A 19,170-nucleotide genomic window follows, 5' to 3' on the forward strand; every position below is an offset into this window, starting at 1 on the left:
GAAGATGTGACCGTATGGCTCTGGATTTCTACTGTGATCCAACTGTGTCAGTTAGGGGTGCGGGCCTCCTGGAGTGGCCAGACCCCATCATGAAGTAAAGAAACATCTCTAAGGAACATGATTTTTGGACAGGGAAGCCCTGAGACTCCCCCAAACCAAGGGCACTGAAAAGACCCTCCCTCTCCATGGCAATACCTGGGTCAGGGAGGCATCAAAGAACTTGCAAGCTTCATTACTGGTGGTCGAGAGAGGCAGGCCTTCATCCTTCCAAGCCTGGACACAAGGACAGGAAGGCATTTATTCAGTGATTTAAAAGAAGAAAAACCAGAAAAATGTGCATTAAAAAACCACAACTCTTCCCCACCCCCACCCCCACCCCCTCCCGATAATTGTTTTCTAGGCATGCTCTTTGATGACGTAAGATGAAATAGAGAGCTCATCTCATGAGTAAAGTGTTTGGTGAGGCACACGTGGTCCAGGAGGAGGTTCTAGACTCTGGGTTGAATGTTGTACAGCCTGGGGTTAGCAAGCCCCTTAACCTCTCTGGGACCCAGTTTCTCCTCCAGAAAATGAGAAGGTTCAATCAGATTTCTAGGGTTTAACAGTATCTGTTCTAAGGTCTAAAACTCTAGGTTCTGTTCTAAGGACCCTCCCAGTTCTCCCAACCCCTGTTCTAAGGCTCCTCTGAGAGTAGTCTTTCTGGGGTCTAGGGTCGCTCGCAGCTCTCTCTGTTCCATTATCTTATAAAGACAGGCAAGGGTTGAATAAAAAGTAAAAGATGAATTTGAGAATGAAGGTTTAATAGGAACCAGGCCCACAGTCAGCTTGACTGCCAGGATTCTCAGTAACCCACAGGGACGGTCCCTCTCACGGCTTCAGGCAGACAACAGTTCTACTCCATCTTAGCTGAGGGATCCGACTGGGTGCCTTGTTCCTGGGGCACCAATTTATGGGTCTTTACAAGACAGTAACATTACTCCCCCAGACTCATGAGTCACAGGTGGGGGAGGGGCTCTCGGGAAGCACCAGACAGACAGAGCTCACAGAAGTTCGGGCCACCAGGGGCTTGGCAATCACCCAGCGCAGATCCTTCTTTTACCTCTAAGTGTGTCTGTGGGTCCCACTCACACCAGCCCCAATGTGCAATCACCCAGTCAAAGGTGGGAGCCAGGTGAGACCTGACTGAATGCAGATGACGCCACAAGGACTATCCTGTAGCTGGTGCAAGTCAACCTGCTAGGAGGGCGACCATTTCTGACCACAATCTGCCTCTTCCCTCTGTCCCCGTAGACATGGGGACAGCCTTCAAAAAAAGGCTGGAGAGGAGAGGATTCTGGGAAGATGGTGGAGTAGGTCAGAAATTTTTTGGCTCTCCAAATATTCTCCACAAAAACAGAACATCGCTTCAGAGCAGCAGAAATAAAAACAGGGTAAAGCGGTCCTCCTCCTGAGACAATTGGAGAGGGCTCCAGGAAAGACCCAAGGTTCAGCCTGAGTAAAATGCAAACAGCTCCAGGCCAAGTCTGGGGAATCAACAAACAACGAACCCAGGGGCAGCTGGGGTTGGCAGCCAGCCTGGCCTTAGAAACTTTCATCTCAGGAGAAAGTGCATGTGTGTGCAGGGGTGATGGCTGAGTAAGAGAAGACTAAAGAACCTTCCGCTGCACTAACTGTATGCCCTGGGGCATGGCTGTGGGGCAAAGGAGCCAGTACACTGCTGCTGAGTGCAGCAGCAAGGGCCAGGACCCTGCTGGCTGTGGGCACTCACAGGAGAGCAGAGGCCCTGCTTTCACTAGTGGGGCAGAGAGGACAGCTGTAGTTTGCAGTCACCCAAGGGACCACAGAAAGCAAGATCATTTGTAGAACAGGGTGGCTGGGGGCCCTAGCTGAGGCTTAAAAGTGGAGAGAAGAGCCCAAGGCCGGGCCCTGAAACAGACTTCAGAAAATAACACGAAGTAGGGCCTGAAGCTTGGAGCATCATTCCCCCTACCTTGGGACTGCAACCTGATTGCACTAATAGCTGCAGAAAACAAAATTAAACAAACAAATAAATAGATGAAAATGAGTAAGCAAAGGAGAAAAACCCCAACCATAGAGGGTTTCTATGGGGATACAGAACATACGAATTCATATTCAGGGAAAGATAATGGAGTTTAAAAAGCCACTGCTTTTTCAGTGAGAAATGTCAAGTGGTCCCAAGCACAAAAAGAGTTCTTGGAAGAACTTAAAAATGATTTCAAAAAGGAAATGACATTGAAGAAAAATCAGGAAAAAATAAGAGAAATCCAAGAAAATTATGAAAAGAAAGTCAACTAACTTGAAATGGAGAATTAAAAACTTAAAGAAGGAAATCATTCCTTGAAAACTAGAATTGGGTCAGGGTGATCCAATGACTTTTTAAGACTCCAAGAAATCATAAAACAGAATCAAAAGAATGAAAAAATAGAAGACAAAGTGAAACATCTCATCAGAAAAACAACCGATCTGCAGCAAAGATTGAACAGAAATAATATAAGAAGTCAGACTGAAAATTATGATTAAAAAAAAGAATCTTCATACACTACGGCAAGAACTTATCAAGTAAAATTGACTTGAAGTTCTAGGACAAGAAGGCAAAGTAGAAATAGAAAAAAAAATCCACCAATCACCATCTGAAAGAGATCCCAGGAGGAAAACTCACAGGGATATCATAGTCAAGTTTCAAAGCTTCCAGGTTAAGGAGAAAATGCTGGAAACAATAAGAAAAAATGAAATATCATGGAACTACAATAAGGAATACACAAGACCTACCAGTTACTATGCTGAAGGACTGTAGGTCTTGGAATACTGTATTCCATAGAACGAAAGAGCTGGGATTACAATCAAGGGTAATTCATGCAGGAAAGTGAAGTGAAAATAATCCTGATTTTTTTTTTAAAAGGACATTTAACGAATTCAAAGATTTTGTGACAAAACCCCAGAAGTTAAGGAAAAATTTGACATATAACATCCGGGAGAAATATAAGGTTAGCATTAAAGACTAATTATAAGGAACCCAAGGTCACGTTGTTTACTTTGTATATGTGACAACACTAACAGTACTCATGTTTGCCATCGTCATTTGGGCAGCTGGAAGAAAGGCGTGGGCTGAGCTGAATGTGACAGGGTGATTCTTAAAAAAATAAAACTGTGTAGGGAGAGAGAAAAAGAGAAATTATCTCACACAAGTGAGGTATGAAAGGAAAAGCTGATACAGAAGAAGCTAGTAGGGGTGGGGGAGGGCAGGTAGTGCTGAAACCTTACTCTCCTCCCCAGTGGGTTAAAGAGAGAACAACCAATGAACTCAGATCTAAATAACTGATGCAATAAGATTTGTTGTTCATGGATCGGTGAAGCCAATGTCATTTCTAAAAATCACAACTTTACCTATCTCATCTATTTATTCAAAGTCACCCCAATTAAATTACTAAAAAATTATTTTACTGAATTAGATAAAATAATAAAAAAATTCATTTGGAACAACAACAGATCAGGAATTTCAAAGAAATCAGGGGGAAAAGATGTAAAGGAAGTAGAGCCAGCTTAAGCTATATTATAAGGCAAGAGCATTGTTGAAGTGTTAAAAGGATAATTTCAATTATTTTGAATCAAAATTTTCTTGTACAAATTAAACCTGTGTAACCAAAAACAGAAGGAATTCAGAAAATTGAGGGGGACAAGTTCCATTGACCATCTCTCAGATAGGATGTGAGTGGGTTGGAATATTGCTGGGGTCTAGGAAAGCTGGTTGATTTAGAGGAAATGGAAAGACTTGGACATAGGACAGAAGATGCTCTCCACCTTCAGAGAAACAGATGGTAGGAGGAGATAAGCATAGTATGGTCTTACCCATATGTGCATGAGTGTATATGTGTATCTATGTGAATGTTTACAGATATCCACGTATGTATGTGAAGGAATATTTCATATCCCTTGAATAAAGTAAGTTCACTCTGTCCTTTTGGTGACCTCTCAAGGAATATAACATATGTGAGTTGGCCATGTATTAATGTTCCGGGAACTAGCCACTCCCGGAACAGATAGATAATACTTGGAAGATTTGGCTAATCCTCCCAGTATATGATTAATTAACTTATATCTTGTGGCCCCCATATGATATCTCCTTGATGGACAAAACCTGTATTCCCATGGCCATGTGCCTGACCAGCTTGGAACAGTGTGTGGAGCTGTTGGCAAAAAGCCTTCTTTGTCTAGGTCCCTATAAAGTCCCCTGGCCTAGTGTAAGTCCTCGGAATCTCACCCATGGAGAGGACGCTCTGCCTGGGACTACTTGCTCCCAATTCAGACCCTGAAAGCTGTATCCCAGGATTCCCCAGCTGAGAAAATTCAGGTGTTGGTGCTTCCCTGAATTGGTGATGCTTTTCTATTTCCTCTTATATCTATATTAATATTGCTATAATTATATTAGTATTAGGCTATATTAATTATTTCTGCTGTAGCTCTAAACTGTTCATGCATTTGCCTTTTCTGTAAATCAATAAAATATCCAGCTTCTTCTTCTCAAATGTGTCTTATTGTAGGTGCAAACTGGAACCATATATTTCCTTAATCACACAGTATGTCGTCCATGCTTAATTGCATCCTTCTTTAGGGGGGTGAGGGGAGGGAGGGGAAAGAATAAAGTAAAAAGTGCTCAGCCGAAAACAAAAGAAAACCAACAGGGAAGCTACGCAAAGCCGCACACGTTGGACAACAACGTGTACTGTTTATTCCAGAGGTTTTCTTGAAATGGAAATTGATTGTTTCCTGTTGAATTCTGTCTTAAGGTCTGCTGTGTACATGACAATGTTTTTCTTTCTTCTCTCATTTTGTATTTAAGTTGAAAATAAAAACATTTTTAAAAAGGCTGGAGGGCTAGGACTGCCCAGCCGGCCCATGGCAGTGTCTGCCCCCAGGAGGACAGACCCGCGCCCGTCCTCTCCTGGGCTATGCCCATGGAGAGAGTCGAATGGGGCATCTGTCTAGGGAGGAGAATTCCATTCCCCAGGAGCTGTGAGCTACCCCTTTGTCCCTCGTTGCCTAAGCCTGAGTCAGGGGCCTGAACAGGGGCAGGTGTCCAGACTCCATTTTGCAGATGAGGCAACTGAGGCTCTGGGAAAGTGAGAGAGCAGAAGAACCCGGGTGTACCGGGGCTCAGGTCAAGCAATCCCTAGGTTTGGGGCCAGGCCTTGCACTCCTCCCAGTGCAAAACCGGTTAGCCCTTTGGCAGGGAGCCAGGGGCCCAGAGGGCAGAGTCCAGGGCTGGCCAGGCCTGCCTGACAGAGAAGGGACTGAATCCCAGTCCCTTGTGGCCACTTTCTCCTAAGAAAGAAACGCATTTTGTCTCCTTGGGAGACTTAACAGACAAATACACGAGTAAGTCAAGAAGCAAAGACATGGGGCCAAGGAAAGGAAGCACTGAGAGGCGGCCAGTGGGCAGCCCCAAGGTGGGTGTGGGGAGGGAGGAAGGGCAGGAGTGGGCCAGAGGGTGAGGGTCTGCGGCCTGGGGGCGGCTGCGGGGGCGGGGGGCGGCTGGAGAGGAGCTTGGCCTCGTGTCCAGGCTGGGGAAGGCGTGGGACCATCACACCCAGCTCCCGCACCTGGGAGAGCAGGGGGCGCCGGACCTACCTGGCAGTCTCGGAGAGGGACCAGAGAGACCATGGTGCGTCCTGCAGCTGCGGAGAGCCTGTGGTGTGGCTGAGTCCGGGGGCGGGGCTGATCTCGGGGGCGGGGCTGAGCCTGGGGGCGGGGCTGAGTCCGGGGGCGGGGCTGAGCCTGTGGTGTGGCTGAGCCCGGGGGCGGGGCTCATCCCGGGGGCGGGGCTGAGCCTGGGGGCGGGGCTGAGTCCGGGGGCGGGGCTGAGCCTGGGGGCGGGGATAAGGAGATTTCGGGAGGGTAAAGGGCGGAGGCGGGGCGAGGGAAAACAATGGAAAGAGGAAGGAGGCTTGACTCGGGGGCGGGGAGAAAGCCGGAGGCGCGGCCGAAGGGCGGGCGGGGCGGGGCGAAGTCTGGAGGTCGCTGGGAGGGAGGGGCCCGTAGGGAAGCTGGGCGGGGCCTGATAGCGAGGCGGTGCAGAGGGAGGGTGGACTTGGGCACATGGGGGCGGGGATAAGAGAACGGGATCTCCTAGAGCAGCACCTGGGGCGGGGTCTGGGAGAGACCCACAGGGTGTGGGTGTGACACGTGCGTGGGCAGGTAGATAACACACACGTTTGTTGTCATTTTAGCCCTCTGCGACCCCACTGGGGGTTTTCTTGGCGGAGATGCCCGAGTGTTTGCCGTGAGGAGTGTCTGATGTGGGATTCGAACTCAGGTCCTGCTGAGTCCAGGCGCAGCGCTCTGTGCTCAGCTGCAGTCCCGTCTTCTTCAGGGACTCCGCTCGAAATTTCTTCTCCGGCAATGGTTTGTGTTAGTGGCGCTCCAGCGGTTCCCCTGAGTCAGTGGCAACTCCCTGAGATCAAGCCTAGCCTCGCTTTGTGTCTTTGTATCCCCCCAGCACCGAGCGGGGGATGGGAGCTTAGCGACTGCATATTGGGGGAGTGCAGCGTGGGATGATTTCCTTCCCTCCAGTAAGTGTTTGTTGGATGTCTTCTGTCTCTCAGGTGAACACAGTACCCCAAGTATCCCTCCCGTCCTCTCCTAGAGAACCAGCCCAGGGGAGAGAGTATTTTTAAAGTCAGCACAAGTGAGCAACGCATTTAAAAAGTCCACAAACACGTGCCATGTATCCCCGTGTGGACCTCCCACCTCTCCGCATCTCCTTCATTGAGCCCCACTTTAATTCTGTTAAACTTACTTTTGATTCTTTCCGCTGACACTGTGGTAGTCCCTGGGTAGATTGTCTTGGCTCTGCTGACTTCACTTTGCATCTGCTCAGGTAGATCTTTTCATGGTTCTCTGCATTCATCACACACCTTTTCTTATAGTGCAGTCATCTACTTTGTTTCTAATTCTTCTCTATCACAAGAAGTGCTGCTTTAAATATTTTGGAGTACACGAGTATTTTTCTTCTTATCAGTGGTTTCCTAGGGAGTATACGTCCAGTAATGGAGTTTCTGATTCAAAGGGCTTGGACACATTTGCAGAATTCCAAGGTGCTTTCCAAGATGCTTATACCCTTTTACAGCTCCACCAACAATGCATTAGTGTGCCTCTCTTTCCACAACCTCTCCATCTGGTGCCACTTTTTCTCTTTTTTCTCAACTTGCAGGGTTTGAGGTGAAACCTCAGGGTTCTTTAGATTGCATTTCTCTTATGATTAGTGATCTGCAGTATTTCTTAAAAATTCAGTTAGGAACACTTTGCAGTTCTTTTGAGAACTGTTCATATCGTTCGACCAGTTATCTATTGGGGAATGATTATTAGTCGTATGTGTTTTTTAATTACATATCTTGAATAGCAAACCCTTATCAGAGAAATCTGATACGAAGATTTTTCCCCGCATTTTACCAACTTCCCTTCTTATCTTAGATATATTAATGCTGTGTGGACAAAAGCTTTTCAGTTTCAAGTAATCAAATTTATCTATTTTATCTTTTGTAATTCCCGCTCTCTCTTGTTTTGTTAAGAATCCATCTCTTGCCCATGGAAGTGAGAATAATACGATCTGTTTTTCTTCTAATTTTTAAATGGTATGATCTTTAATATTAAAGTTGCGAATCTATTTAGGATGTATTGTGAAGTGTGGTGTAAGGTGCTGGTCTACACCTAACTTCCTCCAAGCTGCTTTCCATTTTCCCCTCTAGTTTTTATTAAACAAAGAGGTTTTCCCCTTGGTAATTTGTGTTTTCAACTTTATCAAACACTAGGTTATTAAGTTCTGTTGTTTCTGAGTCTCCCTAGTCTTGTTTATTTCATTGATCTCTCTCTCTCTCTCTCTCTCTCTCTCTCTCTCTCTCTCTCTCTCTCTCTCTCCCCTTCTCCCCTCCCCCCCCAATACCAGCAGATGATTTTGATGATGGGTGCTTTATAATGTAGTTTGAGATCTCTAAGTGGTATTCCTCCTTTATCCCTGCTTCTTTTCATCACTTCCCTTGAGAGTCTAGATCTTTTGTTTTTCCAAATGAATGTGGTTATTATTTTATCAAGTGCTATAAAATATCTCCTTGGTAATCTTAGTGCTATAATATTAAAGGTGTAAATTAATTTTTAGTAGTATTGTCATTTTTATTTTACTGGTATGGCCTAGCCATGAGCACTGAATATTTCTCCGATTATTCCAATTGTTCTTCATTTCTTTAAAGAGAACTTTGTAACTGAATTCATACAAGTCTTTTGTGTGTTTTGAGAGGTTGGGAGACTGGGTCTCCAACTACTTTATGCATTTTATGGGCATTTGGAATGGAATTTCACTATTCTTACTTCTTATGTTTTGTTATTATTAGATAGATATGCTGTTGATTTTTGAGGATTTGTTTTGTAGCCTGCAGCCTTGCTAAAGCCATTCTCTCAATTAGTATCTCTGCTGATTCGCTAGGATTTTCAAAGCAAACCATCACATGGTCAGCAAATAAGGATAGTTTTATCTCCCACTTTACTTAATTTTTTTTTTTAGTTCCTTTCTCTTTTCTTATTGTTAATGCTAGCATTTACAGAGCTATATCAAATGATAGTGGGGAGAGTGGGCATCCTTCCTAGTTCTGTTTCTTAAAATTTATTTTTACTCTGAACATAACAAACAACAAATAATATGGGTATTTCCATGTATATAGTAGAATAGAAAAGATTTTATATGAAACCGCATGTCTGCTATATAAAGCTTGTTTTTCATTTAAAATACATAATAAATGTAATACTTCACTTTCAAAGTTGTCCTACTTTTCTGTGTTTTTTTTTCTGCCACTTATCCCAGTGCTGGTCACATACTAGGTGCCTAATAAATGTTTATTGACTGACTTTGCATTTTTTAAAAATCCTGTTTTCTTTTCTTTTTGCCATCCTATTCCTACTTCGTCTCCCCCTCAGACCCTCACACCATTGGAAAAAAGAAAAAAAATGCCCTTGTAACAAACATATAGTAAAGGAAAACATATAATAAAGACCCACTTGGGCCATGTTCAAAAATATACATCTCAATGGTATCGAGTCCCTTATTTCTCTGTCAAAAGGAGCGTAGCCAGCTTGATCACCAGTCCTCTGGAATCATGGATGGCCATTGCATTGACTGAAGTTCTTATTGCTTTCAGAATTTTTTTTACACTGTTGTCTTTATTGTACACATTGTTCTCCCGGTTCTGCACATCCCGCTCCTCATGAGTTCATACAAATCTTCCCAGGTTTCTCTGAAACCATCTTCATCATTTTTTATGGCATCTCATTTATATACTATGATTTGCTTAGCCATATCCCAATTGATGGTTATTCTCTTAGTTTCCAGTTCTTTGCTAAAACAAAAAGAACAGCTATAAATATTTTTCATTTTTAAATTAAATTTATTTCAGTGAACCAAAACCCATTTTCTTTCCCTCCCACTCCCTCACCCTCAAGCAAAATTAACCTCCTCATCGACCATGTCGATAAAAAGTCTTATTCTGCACCCCATCTCTGTCAGAAGGTGAATAGCGTTTCCTCGTGGGTCCTTGGTGGACTGGTCAGCTGGATTTGCGGGTGCGGGAGGGTCTCTGAGGCCCCCTCTACTCTCCAGCTCTGTTTCTTAGTCTCTAGTTTGAGGGCTGCACTCCCTGTTCTGTGTAGAAAAGGCGACAGAAGAGGTTCCTGGATTTCTGAGGGTTTTCTTCTTTTCTAGTATGTGGAGCAATGGGATGCTGACCTCGCAGGGCTCTGAAGTCCTCAGTTTTTCCGTGGTGGAAATGGGCTCTGGGCTCACGGGCCTCGGGGAGAACGCGGCTCCTCCAGAGACAAACGCGCGCGCCCACTCTCACATGCTTGCGCGGGGCGAGCGAGCGTGGATCTGCGGGTGGCGGTCGTTGGCCTCGCACTTCGGCCGACAGCAGCCAGCCCAGATGGGAGGATGCTTCATGGAGGAGCGCTCCCTCGCTTCCTACTGCTGCTGCTGCTGCCGCTCTCGCTTCCTAGGCGCTGTCCCAGGGCGGCTCCCGCTCCTCCACCTCTGGCCAGGCCGGCCTCCAGGCAGAGCCGCCACCCATGCCTCCAAGCGCTCCTTTTATCCTTCCGCGGGCCCTACCAGGGCTCCAATTTAACCCTGGCCCCTCACCCAGAATCCCTTTTGGGATTCCCTTTAGGCCGAGCCCCTGAGTCTGACCGTGGTCCTGATCCTGTAGCTTCCTCAGAGCGGAGCTCCAGATGGGCCCTGGGTCTAGGCCCTGAGTTGGCCCCAAAGCCCAGCCTAGATTCAGGTTGCAAGGGTGTCCTGTGCCCTCACCTAGCTCCCCAATCAAAATCCAGATCAGGTTCTAGATGGATTCCTGGGAGGCCTGCGGAAGCTGCTTTGCTTCACATCCTTAGTGCAAGCTCCCCTCCCCTGTGCCAGAGGTCCTCTGGCGCCCTCCATCTCTCCTGGGGTCTCCAGCCCACAGGATCCAGGCTAACCTTCAGGCTGTACCAATCCCGGGGCTGTGGTCTCTGTCAGGTCTGGAAAGTGACTTGCAACCCTTATCTTGAGACTGGTGGCATCTCTTGCATCCCTGGCAATACTCATGATGGAGGAGTCCCCTGCGGGACTCTGGCCCACCTCCTTTTGCCAGGCCAGGGCTGGGACTGGAGGGCCTGCCGGCTCATTGGTCAGATCATGGAAGGAGACTTGCACCTGGTCAATAGCACTTTGGGAATCCAAGTGAGGGGCAGCACTCTGACCCTGAATCTCCGACAGGCCCAGGCAGGCTCCTATGGCCCTGGCATCTATTACTCCAGGGCAGCCCCAGGCAGAGGCAGTGCCCGGCAAGCCCAGAGCCATCTCCTTTTCTATCAGCAGCAAGGCTTGTCCTGGCTATTTGCCGTGGATTTTCTTGGGAGTCACTGTGACCGCCTGAGTGTGCACCTCTATCTCAGCCCCCAAGGGGTGGCTTTCTTTGGGACCAGGTCCCACCAAGAGCTGGAAGTCCATTTCTTCAACATTGGGCCCTTGGGGACTCATGGGCTCCTCCACCTAGTGTGGTTCGTCCCCTTACAGCATCCTCTCCTGCACCTCCAGTGGACTTTTCACCTCCAGCTTCCTGGGGCCAGTCTCAGGCACAACCGGACGTACACTTACCAAGACCGGCTCCCCACTGCCTCCCGATTCATTCCTCGTTCTGTCTTGCCATTCCACCCTGATGTCTACGCAGGCTTCATGGAGAAAGCAGACTGCTCCACAAATAATCTGGAGCCAGCCATCTTAGAAGCCTCCCTGGACACATATGGTTCCAAAGTGCTCAAGTCACCAGTGGCCTGTGTCCAGAACCCCTGTTTCATCCACAAGGTGAGAATCAAGGAAGGTAATAGGCTAGAACTGAGTGGGATGGATGGCTTTACCATAAATACTGCCGTGCAGGTCAACTGTAGCATCCCCCATAACGTGACCCGGGACTGGAATTTCTACCCCATCCGTGATGCAAACACCACTCCAGACTGGAGCAGGCCCTTGAGGACATGGTGGATTAGGAAAATGAAACACTTTTCCTTCTTCCACATTCCCGAAGGAGTCCTGAAACAGGGCCTGTATCTAGTGAATTTTTCCGTGACTGTCACTGCTGCTGAGAAGGAGATGAAAGCCTCAGATGCTATGTTTCTTTCCATTTCTAAAAGCCAGCTGGTAGCAGTCATTGAGGGAGGGCATGCCCGGAGGGTGGCGTTCAATGAGATATGGACTTTGGATGGATCATCTTCCTCAGACCCTGATTCCCATGACCCTTCCGAGGGCCTGGACTATAGATGGTATTGCACCACCAACTGGATACACTTTGAGTCTGTGATCGTGCCTCACTCCACAAGAGATGCCTGCCTTCCCTGGATGTCAGACTTGAGGTGGATTCACAAATCTGTCCCTGTGTATACCATCTTTCCCAGAACACTCAGAGGTAACCAGGTGTATTATTTCCGCCTGGTGGTTCAGAAGGATGAGAGGAAATCATTTAAGGATCAGAGGGTCACTGTGACTGCTGGTCCCCCACCTGTCACAAGCTTTTCATGCATTGAAAATTGTGAAAATAACTTAATTCTAACAGATCGATTTTCCTTGTCTGGAAAGTGCACGGACTGTGGGTCAGCTCCTGTCTACTATCTCTGGTCACTCTTGTCCGCATCAGGAAAAGAGATCCCATTTGATTGGGTCCATCAGACCACCACTGGGAGAACTAACCCTTATGTGTCAATCAAAGCTTCTGCTTTTAAGGGTTTTCGAGACCAGTTCTGCTTCATTTCTCTAAAGGTGTCAAACTGGGGTGGAGGGTTCTCAGTTTCTAACCATTCCTTTTATATCAATTCTCCACCCCATGTCGGTCAGTGCAAGATTCACCCCGACAAAGGCATAGCCCTAGTGACCAAATTTGTTGTCCAGTGCAGCAACTTTAGAGACTATAATTTACCTCTCAGTTTTAAAATCATAGCTTCAAGTTTCTGGGATGTGGATGACATTAGTTCTTTAGACCAGAATACTCTGGGGGCCGTGATGTACTTTGGGCCTCAGCCTGTAACTCCTCCTTCTTTTCTTCCTGTTGGGATGCCAGTCAATAACTACTTGGTGAAGATATATGCCCAGGTCTATGATTCTCTGGGTGCCTTCTCCCAAGTGACCCTGGATGCCATTGTGAATTCTCCCTTGGTCAAAGACTCACCGAATACCATGTTGGGCCTCCTGTTCAATCTCACTCAGAACTCATCTGGTGCAATGCTGACCACTCTTTTTCAACAGAGGGACTTTATCCAAGCAGGCTATCTTGTCTTTCTGGTGGCTTCCGTTTTAAATAATGTGAAGCCTTTGCCTGACTTGCAAACAAACCACTCTGAGATCCAGGAACGCCTCATCAACTTTTGTAACCACTTGCCCACCAACACCCTGGTGGAAATTAGTCAAGTGACAGTGGCCATTGTGGAACTCACCCAGGAAGGTTCCGGTTTGACTGCAGGTGTCCAGAAGGCAGCAACCAGCAGGCTAATGGAAATGAACTTGGCACTGCAGAGTTACAGGCAGAGGGAAAAAACATTCCATTCTGAACAAATAGAAATTGTGAGTACTGGCATCTCAACCAGTTTATCTAATATTTTCAAAACTGGTAGTCAAAAAGATACAGTTAATGAGACTCTCTATGTCACAGAACTGCTAGCAGATACAGTTTCATCCATTAAAGTACCTGGGGAGGTGGAGACAGTTATATCAACCCCAAACCTCAAAATGCACATCAATAAAGATGAAAAGCATAATGTCACTGGGGCTTTCTTGGCCAAGAAAGACTGCCAAAATTGTTTTTACCCGACACTGAGAAAAAGTAAAGTCACTGACTTGGAGAGCGAAGGTCCCGTTTCCACTGTGTTCTATGAGTTTAAGGACGACCCCTTCCCTTGGCTGAGTCAAGGAGAAAGGCCTTCTGTAGATGTCGTCGGTTTCCGGATGAGAGAGACCAAAGAGAATGGGGACACCTTTGAGGTCGAACCAGAGACAGTGGAAGCATTTATCCTTAGAAAAAACCTGAAGGAAGTTGCCTTTAATCTCACTGTGGGACCAGATAAAGACTTCCTCAAAATGACCACAGGAGTTTTTAATTTTGTGGTGAATGGAAGCTATCAGGAGGTATTTATCCATATCATCACGGAAGTGAAAGTCCTGTTCAGGGTTTTGATCTACGTGGGGAGCAATATCACCCACACGCTCCCCATCGTCTCTTTCTTAGCGCCCCCGGACATGCCGCCGGTGGCCAATGAGAGCGCACTCTTTGATCCCACCTGCAAAGTCAAGGTCCCTTACCTTATCTGCCTCAGTCAGTCTCTGCTGCAGGCCATCGCCCGAGGCAGCGACTCCACCAACTGGCACATCTCCGTGGTCTTGCAATCTGCCTATATCGTCATGAAGCCCAATCATAAACTGGTGAGGATTTCCATTTTCACCGCGCAGTGTCTGAAGATGGACAGCATTCAGCAGGAATGGGGATGGAAAGACTGCGCTGTAGGGAACGGTAGCAGCTGGTGGCGCGTGCACTGCATCTGTCACCTCAAGCCCGAGCCCACCAATGCGTCCAAGCCTAGAGAGCCCTGGCTCTACAGGTCCAGGATCAAATACCTGACTGCTCGCATGGTGGTGATTCCCAACAGCCTTGACCTGCGCGTGGACATCATCCAGACCCTCCCCCAAAACCCGGTGAGCCTCTTCACCGTGATCTTCATCGTCTTCACCTACTTGGTGCTGGCTTTCTGGGCAATGCACAAAGATGAGACAGACAGGTTTCTCCGGGAACACGTGATCATCCTGCCTGATAACGACCCTTACGATCACGTGTGCTACCTGGTCACCTTCTACACTGGCAGCCGCCTGGGCTCCGGCACCCGGGCCGACGTTTTTCTCCAACTCCTGGGGACAGAGGCGTCCAGCGATGTGCACTGCCTGAGTCACCCCGATTTCACCACCTTCTACAGGGGCAGCACCGACACCTTCCTCCTGACTACCAGAAGCGACTTAGGGAGCATCCGGGCCATCCGGGTGTGGCATAACAACGAAGGCAGCCATCCCAGCTGGTACCTGAGCAGGGTCAAGGTCGAAAACATTTTCAACCGGCACATCTGGCTCTTCTTGTGCCGCTCTTGGTTGTCGGTGGAGTCGCTGGAGCAGACCTTCCAGGCGGCCGACAAGGCGCAGCCCCTTAGCAGGAAGGACTACTTCCTCATCCACGCCTCGGACCTGCTCGGCACCAGCCACCTGTGGCTGTCCGTCTTCGCCAGCGTCGTCACGGGGCCCTTCAACCGGCTGCAGCGACTGTCCTGCTGTCTGACCACGCTGCTGTGCACGCTGCTCTGCAACATCATGTTTTTCAACAAGGACGAGGAGGAGGAGGTCATGCCTGTGGAGCTAAAGCACCTGCGGGGCATAATGAGGGGCATCGAGAGCGCCCTGATTTGCGAGCCGATGCAGATGGTCCTCGGTGCTCTCTTCAACTACTCCCAGAGGAAGGTCTCTGAGGTGCCTGCCACCCACGTGGCTCCTCGCCTCCACCCCTTGATGAAGTCGGACTTCCGAAACTGGAAGGAGCGCCTGGAGATGTGGTACCGCCACGAGACGGTCCTCCCACACACTCAGGGCCAGGACATCCCCACAAAAAAGCAGGCCCCGGGGAACAACGTGATGCTTCCCGAGGCGGCAGCCAACGCCATCACAGAGACAAAGGGGAAGCCCCCCAACTCGGGGCTCCAGCCCACGGCAGCAGTGTCCCCAGGACAGAACGCTGCCTCCCCAAACCCTGTTAATCCAGAAAGGGAGAGCACGGACAGGGAGGACCAGACCTTTCGAGAGGCAGCGGATGGGGCCTTTAGTTCATCACCCTCCGATGCAGAACAGGGGTCAGCTAAAGACGGAGAAGTCGAGGGTTCTTCAAGTGATGCACCGGAAGACAGGCACAAGAAGGTGATGCTCTTTGAAGCCCGGCCTCACTTTGTCCTCCACTGGTGGTGCGTCTACGTGGCCTGGCTCCTGGTCATCGGCACAACAGGCGTGTCCTCCTTTTTCATCATTGTGTACGGGCTGACATACGGATACCAGAAGTCCACGCAATGGCTGTTTGCCTCTGTGTCTTCCCTGTGCCAGTCCATATTTGTGGTCCAGGTGGCCAAGATCCTGCTCTTGTCGGGCATCAAGTCAAGCAGAGCCAAGTACTGTAAGAACATTCCTTGGACGACAAGGTACAATTACATCGAGATCCGACTGCACGGCCTGAACTTGAATGCCGATGACACAAGAGAACTGCACTATGAGATCGTCCGGGTCCGTGGCACGAGAATGTACCAACCCTTGGTGGAAGACGAAATCAGAATATTTCGAAGGAGGACGAGAATTAAAAAGAGGGCCATCGTGTTTCTAAGGAATATCGTCAACCATTTCATCTTTCTCGGGCTCTTATTATGTATCGTTTCCCTCCTTCGGCACTCCCACAGCTTCCACCATAACCAGGCGGTCAGGAGTCAGTTCTCCACGAACCTTGAAAAGGTCAGAGAACTGAATGACACCTACAGGTGGCTCACCGATGTCTTGCTGCCCTTGGTCCACAACAGGCAGCATCCAACTTTTCTCTCTAACAGTTGGTCCAGGATTCTTGGCTTGCCGAGGATGCGACAAGTGAGGGCAAAGTCTATCAAAAAGTCCTGCTTCCTTTCTGGTACCGCAGCCAATAGGTTAATGAAAAAGGGCATCCATTGTCAACACCAATACAGCTGGTCCATGGAGGATCGGAAAAACTATGGAAGATTTTGGACTTCCCTAACTGAGTCTTCTGTGGATTCGAGGCCCGTCAGCTTTACTTACGAGCCAAAGCTCGGCAAATGGGCCTATTATTCCTACGGTCTGGTTCACGCCTACGGAGTGGGGGGGTACCCATTTTATTTCTTCCCTGACCAGGAGCAGTACAATTCCACAATAAGGCTGCAGGAACTTCAGAAGAGCAGGTGGCTTGATGAAAGAACGTGGGCTGTGATCCTGGAGCTGGCCACTTTTAATTCAGACACCAGCTTATTTTGTACCGTCTCGGTTGTATTTGAAGTGTCCCCGTTGGGGGTTATCAATCCCAGTTTGGAAGTCCACTCGTTCAGTCTGCCTCTCTTCCGCAGGCGGAGTCAGCTTGAGCTGTATCTGTACGGAGCTGCCATGGTGTTTCTGGTGGTGTATCTGGTGGAGGAAGTCATCACCATCCACCAGGAAAAGGAGAACTACATCAGGAATAGATTTAATCTCGTTAGCTTCGGCCTCAAATCGATGTTTCTCTTCCTTATTTTGCTTCTCTACATACAGTTCAGGATGGCCAAGGAAATCCTTGACTTTTACCTCAAGAACCTGGATGATTTCACCCCATTTCATGCCATTTCTCACTTGGACCAGGTCCTTCGCATTGCTCTGGGATTCCTGGTCTTCCTGACCATTCTGAAGACACTGATGTATTTTCGATTCTTCTATGATGTGCGGCTGGCTCAGAGAGCCATCCTGGCAGCCTTGCCCGGCATCTTCCACATGGCCCTCCTGGTAGGCGTGTACATCTTTGTGTATGTGATCTTTGGCTACCTTGTCTTTGGCCAGCACCAGTGGCATTATAGCAGCATCATTCATTCCACCCAGACCATCTTCTCCTATTGCGTTTCAGCCTTCGAGGACACTGCCTTTTTAAACAAGCAGTTTCTCGGGGGCCTGTTTCTGGCTTCCTTTATGCTGGTGATGATTTGTGTCTTAATTAACCTGTTTCAAGCTGTGATTCTGTCTGCTTACGAGGAGATGAAGCAGCTCGTGTATGAGGAGCCTGCAGAGGAAGTGGAGGCAGCAACCTACCTCTTCCACAAGGTGAGGAATCTCTTCCGCTTCCTCACGTGCAGGGCACCCGCCCAGGAGGAGCCCGCCTACTTCACTGACATCCTGTACGGCCATCCAGAGAATAAAAACTACCAGTACTTGGGGCTTAAGACCAGAAACATCAATGGGAGAAGGATGACTTATGTGGTGGTGTGAGTCCCTGCCAGCCCCTGGAAGGAACGAGCCAGTTCTCTTAAGGACCCAAGCAGGCTGGCTAGTCCTCTGCCAACACCAGTCCTTGGCCTTGGGTCCCCAGGCTCCTGAACTCAGGTGGCTAGTTTCTATTAGGGTAAGAGGGCAGCTAAGGGTGCTTAGAAATGTGTGAGTTGGGGAAAGATTGTCTTCCTTGAAACAAGCATCCTGGCTTGGGCTGTTCCTATGGGACTCTGAAGAGCTCTGTGCAACTGTCTGTCCATCCTGGAGAAAGTTTCCTTAGCTGGTACCCTCACTTCCCATCCCTTGGCATATGGTAGGAAATCTATGGGCCCAGGTTTCTGCCAGCTCTAACTCTCCTTCCTATGGGACATCTTCCTTTCAAGACACAGCCCTGACAGGTTCCCCTAGGGGTACAGGGCTGGAGCAGGGACTCCTCAAAGGATGCTGGGGCCCTCAAGAGCTTCCTCAGCAAGCAAGCGCAATGATCTACCACCATCCACCCTCAGACCTCCTCAATGGGTCTTAGTCTCAGTGGTTTTAGGGCAGGAGAGGTTGCAGTGGAAGTTTCCAGAAGTTATAGCCTCCTTCTCTAAAAGGCTAGGAGTATTAGGGGGCTTTAGTCAGGCACAGAATCACTTGGGCAAATCTCCACTGTTTCTGGCTAAAATCTTTCTGTTATGTATTCTTAAAACCAGGCTGTTGCAAAAGGGTTTTTTCACAAAACCTTATAAATATGTTCCCCATGGATATGACCTTGTGACCTCTATTTCTCCCATGGACACACACACAGAGGTGGGCTGATGGAGTCTTGGGTCATGGCTCAGTCTGCCCCTTAGAAAGCAGTCCAGGCAACATGGAAAAAAACTGCCAAGAAAAGCTCTGCTTCTTTTTCTCGGGCATCTGGGCACTGTTGTATTCTCTGTTTATGCTTCATTTTTGGTATTTGTAACTTTAAACTTTCACGTATTAAAGAAACTTTTCTTCCATAGGTCTTGCTGATTTTTTTTGGTGGAGGGGTGGTAGGGGGGAATCAAGGGAAGGCTCCTATTATGAAATTAGGATGAAGCTGGAGGGCACCTCAGGGATTATCAGATCTATCCCTTTCCTTTTATAGCTGGGGAAAATGGGGCCCAGGGAGGTGGGTGACTGGGTCATAAATGTCAGAGGTGTGATTTGAACCCGGCTCCTGGGCCTGCAGAGCCAGGGACCTTCCCTCTGTATCCCTCAAGGACACTTCCTAGACAGGACAGGAGTTTAGTTGGCCAAGAAGTCATGGTGCCAAGCTGGTGCCACTTCATTAATAATGACTAAGGCATTTATTGTATGCCAAGTGCAAGGGGTAGGAAGGGAAAAGCTGGCTAGCCCCAGCTCTGAGGAAGCATCCCCCGCTTCTGGTGGGGGAGATGACAAATGCAGTAGCTTTCAGCTGTGAGTCAAATGGAGAGAACTGGTGGTGCTCAGGGCTCCAGGGCCAGGTAGATTCCCCTGTCTCTCCCTTTGGGTCCTTCCCACTGATCATATCACGTATGTTTCTGATGTTGGACTTGGTGGTGAGCATTTTGTTC

At 48.3% G+C, this 19,170-nt stretch overlaps 2 protein-coding genes across 8 annotated transcripts in view; one reads left to right on the top strand and one right to left on the bottom strand.

The window, feature by feature from the left end:
* Positions 1-5,734, bottom strand: part of TTC38 (tetratricopeptide repeat domain 38) — a 28,252-nt gene extending 22,518 nt beyond the window's left edge. For all 7 annotated transcript variants that reach the window (XR_011964324.1, XM_072596591.1, XM_072596589.1 and 4 more), the window contains exons 1-2: positions 5,647-5,734; positions 196-273 (exon numbers count right to left, since the gene is read on the bottom strand). Coding sequence is in view for 6 of the 7 variants with exons in the window: in XM_072596591.1 (XP_072452692.1) it covers positions 196-273; positions 5,647-5,679 (111 nt within the window). In the remaining variant the exon portion in view is untranslated. The remainder of the gene's footprint in view (positions 1-195; positions 274-5,646) is intronic.
* A 4,182-nt stretch (positions 5,735-9,916) lies between these two features.
* Positions 9,917-18,589, top strand: PKDREJ (polycystin family receptor for egg jelly). Its single transcript, XM_072596593.1, has one exon. It carries the CDS (start codon positions 9,989-9,991, stop codon positions 17,603-17,605), a length of 7,617 nt encoding a protein of 2,538 aa, XP_072452694.1. The 5' UTR covers positions 9,917-9,988; the 3' UTR covers positions 17,606-18,589.
* The last annotated feature ends 581 nt before the right edge of the window (positions 18,590-19,170 follow it).

Source organism: Notamacropus eugenii, chromosome 3, assembly GCF_028372415.1.
Source record: "Notamacropus eugenii isolate mMacEug1 chromosome 3, mMacEug1.pri_v2, whole genome shotgun sequence".
Classification (NCBI taxonomy): domain Eukaryota; kingdom Metazoa; phylum Chordata; class Mammalia; order Diprotodontia; family Macropodidae; genus Notamacropus; species Notamacropus eugenii.

Excerpts from the sequence above, each read along its gene's own strand:
- PKDREJ (XM_072596593.1), top strand. The coding sequence starts at position 9,989 with ATGCTTCATGGAGGAGCGCTCCCTCGCTTCCTACTGCTGCTGCTGCTG.